Raw genomic sequence first — 6,897 nt, 5'->3', positions numbered from 1 at the left:
TCTCTGCATTTCTTTCCTGCGGCTCGGCAGCATGCCGGGTGTAGATAACCGCGTAGGGGTGGTGGAGGGGGCTGGGGGGTGGTGGTGGAGGGGGCTGGGGGGGTGGGGTGGTGGTGGTGGAGGGGGCTGGGGGGGGCGGGGTGGCGGTGGCGGGGTGGGCGGTGAACAGCTGGGCTGTAAGCATTCATGTCGTGTCAAGGGCTGAGCATCTGACGCTGCGGCGGGGCGACGCACGTGACGCCATTGAATGTGCAGGCGGGGGGGCGGGTGGAGCCCGCCGCGATGACAACACGGCAAACACGCACACGCACGCACACGCTCCTTGGCTCCCGCATGCGAGTGTGAATGCATTAACGTGTGCTAGCATACAACGAAGATGGCGATGGCGCTCCTATGTATAACCGCCCACGTGCATTTATGCAAATGCACATCTTGAGATGCGAGCAATTGCAGACATGCAACACTTGCGGAGACACACACACACACACACACACACACACACGCAAAGATATGCTAACACCTGCCACACACACACACCTGCCACACACACACACACACACACACACACACACACACACACACACACACACACACACACACACACACACACACACACACACACACACACAAACCCCCACAGAGTCTTGGCCCTGGTTCAGCAGCAGAGTTCCAGCACAACGAGGCCTTAGTAATGCAACCGTGTGGCCCCGGTCCAAACCCATGCGCCGATGCACCCCACGGAGACACACCGCTTGTGTGGCATCAGCCCACCTTCCATCCCATCCTTAAAATGTTTCCGGTCCGTCTGCGATTAAAGACATCCCGCAGCAGTTGGAGACGGCGCAAGGCGGGCATGAGACGCGTGGGTGGACAATCGCTTTCGAACAAGGGTTGACGGTTGACAAACCTTGCCAATACTCACTCAGTGTGTGTGTGTGTGTGTGAGTGTGTGTGTGTGTGTGAGTAGAGGGAGAGGCACCTTGTGTGGGACGGAGGAGAGAGTCCTCCAATTAGAAATTGTAATACAATATGTCAAAGGACCAAATAGGAAAGACAAGAATACTGATACTGAACAGATGAGGTAATCTTGTGGTTCTATAGGGTGTTCGACTCCCACCAAGCCGACTGTGTGCTGGGTTGGAACCCTAACTTCTGCAGTGTAGCTGCAGGCATCAAATCCACACCGAAAGAAAGAAAGGAGGGACGGACAGACGGACGAAAGAAAGAAAGAAAGAAAGACAGAAAGAAAGAAAGGACAAACCAACGAATGAACTGAAGAACGAACAAACTGAAGGACAAGGCAAGAACAAAGTAATGAAATAATTAACTGAAGAATAAACAGGGGCTTCAGGGCGTGTCGGCCCCCTCACCTCTCACAGAGTGATGCTTCCACACCACACTGGGCTCCGGCCGACCGAGGGCCAGACACATGAGGTTGACGTTGCTGCCCTCGTTCACCGTCACGGCCTGGGATATATTGGTGATTCTCGCAGGCACTGGGTCGTGGAGAAAAACACAAGCGCAAATACAGCAGATGAATAATTATGGATTTAATTCATGGGGGGGAAAAGAACAACAATATTATAATAAATAATACTCGCAAGTTTCCTCGACTGAACAATGTGGGCGTCGTTAACCCGACACGACACGGTGACGCGTTGGAAATGATCCGGCTTGACGCGGTATCGCGCCTGATTGATTTTCTTCCCCGTGTATGTATTTACAACACGGCTCACCTCCACAGCGGATTATAAGATAGATGTGATTTCATCTCCCTCCACAGACAGGCGGACTGGGGTGGAACAGCGAGACGGGGGGTGTCAGGTGTCGGCGCTTGACCTCCTAGCCTCCTCCGCTCAGATGCGTCTGTGTGCCGACATGACCTTAAAGAATAGGCCCCACCGTGGATGTAGAAGTTTAAAGACTGCACTGTTATTTGGTTGGTTGTGTATTCTGGTCGCTAAAGTTGGTTCACTTTAGTGACCACTTCATGTCTGATGAAAAAACATTCCCTTTAAGACCCCTAAAGATATTACAAAGGAAAATGGAAAGGAAAGGAAAAAAGGAAGATTTTTACCTTGTCGCACAACATAGACGTTTTGTAAATATAATTGTTTCACCAAGTATGAATGAGCAGGAAACAATTGCAAAACCACTGATAATATCAGTGTCAATAATAAGTCCACTGGTGTGTCCACTTTATACACTCCTAGGGCATGTATGTTTAGATCAAGCATATTTGTAAAGTTTTGGAACCAACTGTCAAACTGCAGTCAAATTACGGTCAGATTACTATATTAACTTTTTAATATTATTAATCTTCCTAAATAACACCCCTGCTGTGGCCCCAACTTTGTAAATAAGTGCGCCAGATAGTGCAGATGATTCATCTATTACGGGACGCCCTAATCTCATTCCAGACTCCAACCAGGAAAGCAATGTGGGCACATGTGAGCTTGTGTACATGTTTGTGTGCAAATGTGTGTGCTTGTATCAAGTGTGTGTATGAGTGTCTTTACAGTTTCAATATGTGGCACAACTAAGTAGTGGATGCCCCAGGGCAAAACAAACAATATTACAAAACCTAAAATAAAACAAATAAAGACGTGTGACTAAGATTATAAGAGGTTTTGGTGGAAGTTTGAGTACACTTGCCCACAGGGCCTTTGCTCATAATCTCTGAATTCTTGTTTTTTTCTGATTGTGTTATAAGAAAAATGAAATTGTGAAAGGCTGGCGGAAGAAGACATAAGATCTCATTATAGCAATTCTCAGGATCCATGCTGGGACCAGTGTTCTGCATTCAAGCGGAAAACAACAAACCGAGTTCCAGAAACACCAAAGCATGGACTAGGCTAAGAAAGCCATTAACAATACACAATGATTTATAAAGTACAGCTGTGACAGCACTTCATTAAGTGCGCCAAAACCCCATTGGTGATTCACATTCTCTCTTACTCGTATTCCAAATTCCTAACACTCAAGTACACCAGATGCCCACTTCTAATCCGGAATTGAATTGCAGTGTTTGTTATTTGAACAAACATCAATCTTTAATATGAATGAATGCAAATCAAACATCCGTTCAATGCTTGACAGACTGAATGCCTAGGGTGCTCAATGCTCAGCAGCTGAAGGGTTCTGTGTTTCATCCCCACTGTCCTCAGCTTACCTACCGAAGCCTCCTTGGCCAAGATGCATAGCCAATACCTGCTTCTTAATAAGCTGTCTCTGTGTGCAGAGACAGCTCATTAAGAATCTCCCTCTCCCCCCTTTACAGTTTTTCACAATTGCTTAAACACATTTCCTGATAGATTATCTCACTTTCTCAAAACCCTAAACACAAATTTCAAAACTCACACACAAAATGCAAAAGCCTACACTTCTCTTGCAAAAGCACACTTGCCCTCAAAACAGAGTTAACTCTTCACTAAATTGTATTTTCTTTTCAAATGACAAACATACATCATATTAGTAGACATTTCTAATCACCCATTGAACACTGGTGTGCAGAATGGTAAACACTATAGTATGAATGGAGAACACTATATGAATGCTTCATCAGTAAAATTATGCTTTTGCATGTTGTGTGTTACACTGTCACCTGGTGTAAAATATTACCTAATGTTAATGTTTTTAGGTACACTCAAATAGAAAATAACACACAATACTTTACAGTAACAAAATACTGTATTTGTATCCAAAATGTGCTGTCTACTATAAATCACAGCAAACAGGATGAAAACAGGATGAAATGAAAGAGATAACAGAAAATAGGAAATACTGTAAACAAAACATCTGAATGAATGAATGAATGATTGAATTAATGCATTTTTATTGGTCGTAACCAAAGGGTAGGGCAGAAGCTTCAGCTTATATCAAGCCCCCGCTTCTCACATTTTTAAGAGTAACAAACAAATGTCATACATACAGTGTGTTTGCATATACATGCATACACTTACCTACATAAATACATACGTACACATACCCATAAGGGTCAATACTTATATCCAGTACATTCAACCATAAGATGGATAATATCCTAAATAATGATCATGATGATGTTCATCATCATCACCATTATCAACATTCTCATAGTGATACTACTCAATGGCTGTACTTAAGTGTCATGTCTTTCTTCTGTGACCCTTCTATAGCAAATTGCAGATTGCTAATTGCACAACAGCCTTTGGAGTTTAGAAATGTGATTGGCAGTGTGTTCTGTGTGAACATCAAGAGAGGGAATTCAGGAAGAGTGTGCAAGATATAGAGAATTGTGTGTAGTGTTGTGAAAAATGTATGGTTTGGAATGGGAATCTGAGTCTAAAGCAGAAATTGTGCTTGGAGTTCAGCAGAATTGGTTTTGCAGTTGGTACATGAGTTTCAGGTTGTGCACATTGTGTATGATGTTCCAATGAATGTGTTTAAACAATTGAGAAAAACTGTAAATGACTAAATAACCTCAATGCATGCAAAGCACTGTGATATTGACTCGTAAATGGACTATTTTCCTACGCATCATGGGAAATTATATTTAAAACATTTTTTGGGGGGGTTGTTACCCCAATACTGTTGAAGGAAATGTTGACGGAGTGTATTCGTAGCACGTGGCCTGGACCGCAGGGATCAGAGGCTGAGCGATTTGTTCCCTTGGCATGGCGTTGACCTTTGAATCTCCTGATTTAATTAGCATGCATTCCTAATAGCATCTGGATGGGTTCATTTCGGACACAGTGTGTGATCAGGTTTTCTAAATGCCGCGCGGAACTCTTAGTAACCCTTTTGTACACACCTTGAGCAACCTGATTAATACTAAACACATTCAAGAGCAGTGGGAGGGAGCAGCCAAGCGAGCAACTTGTGAGTGAGCGAAATGGGCCTCATTACACATTGGCATAATCAGTATTAAATTGAGGTGAATGTCTGTTATAGGGAAAAAATATGTAATATACATAATTAATAAGTAAAAGTCCAATATTTCGGGGGATTTAGTTTATTTTGCATCCTAAAATGTAATTTAGATATTGATATTTACATATTTCACACCAATTCACCCCCGTCACCTTAACTTTGCATCGCCTACTCTGGTGTCCCAAGATATCCCATTATCCGCTGCTAATGTGATTTGGATTAGCACCGTAGGTAGCAAAGATATGCCGGATAGCATGACGGGGACACTATCTGAGATGAGGATGAGATATGGCAGCACAGCCACATGAAGAAACGCAGAATCCCTCAAATCTGGTTGGCTACCGGCCCCCAGGTGCATTCCAGGAAGTCAGGAAACACAATTTGTTGTTTGGTGAGAAATAATGTTCCTCTAAGCGGTAAAAGCTTTCTTATCAATGGTATTTTCTGTTTATTTTGTTCTTCCTTTTTTTACGCTTATTTGGATAATCCAATGTAGACATTGTAGACATATCAGTAGACAGCCAGTAAGCCGCTAGTAACCTAGCAACAGAGTGTCGGTTGGCTGTCAACAAAGGTGGGGCTGAGAGACCTTCAGGGAAATGGAACCTCGGAAAAATGATTCGAACAGGTTTCGTCGTTCTCCTTGTGCAGGACTGAATGAGTGCTATTATTGGTGTTGTTCTGGAGAGCACTGATATAATGATTGGGGCCAAGTCATTTGAGATTAATTTGAACATTGGATGGTGCATGAAGTCATGTCACGGCCACTGCATTCAAAGTATTACGGCTTTCTAATTGGTTGTTAAGACGCTACTGTGCGACGTGAAACAGGTATATTAGCCTTTCACCTCTCTTGTATTGTAATTCTCCCACGCACATACACACACACACAGATCCTGTACAGTTAAAATAACTATTTAACAGCGTCATTTATTCATTTTAAGATCGTCATAACTGAAAATGTAGGCTCACTTCATGCACAGCGAAAGCTTCACCTTTTTTAAACAGTATATTTTCATTGAAGTCGACATATCTGAAATATCTAAAACGTAAATATCTGAATTTAATAGCTGTGGATGTAATGTCTCATTCACTTCTGGGCTACAGGGTTCTTTTATACACTTGGTTTAGATAGGTAATAGTTGTGACTCTGCAAGTTAATACATTCCACACTGCATTTGTCTTGCATGAAATGTGGCCGCGTTCCCTGCGCTGACCCCGTCATTAGCATCCTACCGGCCTCGCTTAAAACCAACACAATGAGCGCTACAGAACCAGAACGCTGCTGACTCTGCCCTTCGTAATGCGCCATGGGTTCACTGCACACACATCCCCGTGAGCATGATGCAGAACAAACAGGAGCGAACACACAGAGCAGCACAGCACAGTGTATATGCACCCCGCCCAAGCCTTCTTCAATGCAGATTACTCAAGCGTTGCAGCCAGGGACGCGCCGGGACCTAAATATAAATACCCAGGTCCACTGGTAGGGCCGAGGTTAGGGGACGCGCCCGGGACCTAAATATAAATAGCCAGGTCCACTGGTAAGGCCGAGGTTAAGGGCTTAGGTCAGAGCATGGCTAGTTTAAGACACATTTGATAGAATGAACAAGAATCCCAGAAATATCCGGAGCACGACCCAGATAACCCTGGTGGTCGTCCAGGTTTCAGCCGGCTGCATTAAAATTAAGGAGGACTGTACATAAAAAGAGGACAGAGGATTTTTCAAAGAAAGTTTTCCCCTGTACTCTTAATCTTTGGGCCATTGGAATAACTAATGCTAGAAGTGTCTCTGTGGAAAAACAAGAACTGAACATAAGAATAGGTATGTGCATGTTAACTTTAAGTTTTAAGGTGCAGAACCTTAGAATAATATACATTTTATTTAAACTAGATTGAAAAAACAAACTATTGCAGGTAACAACAATCAGGCAATGCTGCCTAATTCCTCATTGCTGTTTGTTGTTGAGCACCATTAACCATTAA

General features: G+C 43.5%; 1 protein-coding gene across 1 annotated transcript in view; it reads right to left on the bottom strand.

Moving 5' to 3' along the window:
- Nucleotides 1–6,897, bottom strand: part of opcml (opioid binding protein/cell adhesion molecule-like) — a gene marked incomplete at its 5' end in the record, with an annotated part of 95,947 nt that overhangs the window by 39,992 nt on the left and 49,058 nt on the right. The window contains one exon of the mRNA XM_084474193.1: nt 1,371–1,496. Within this exon, the coding sequence (XP_084330319.1) occupies nt 1,371–1,496 (126 nt within the window). The remainder of the gene's footprint in view (nt 1–1,370; nt 1,497–6,897) is intronic.

The sequence above is a fragment of the Micromesistius poutassou genome, assembly GCF_964030765.1.
Source record: "Micromesistius poutassou genome assembly, chromosome: 10".
NCBI lineage: Eukaryota > Metazoa > Chordata > Actinopteri > Gadiformes > Gadidae > Micromesistius > Micromesistius poutassou.
Note: the sequence above shows the minus strand (reverse complement) of the source record. Positions and strands in the feature narration are given on the sequence as shown.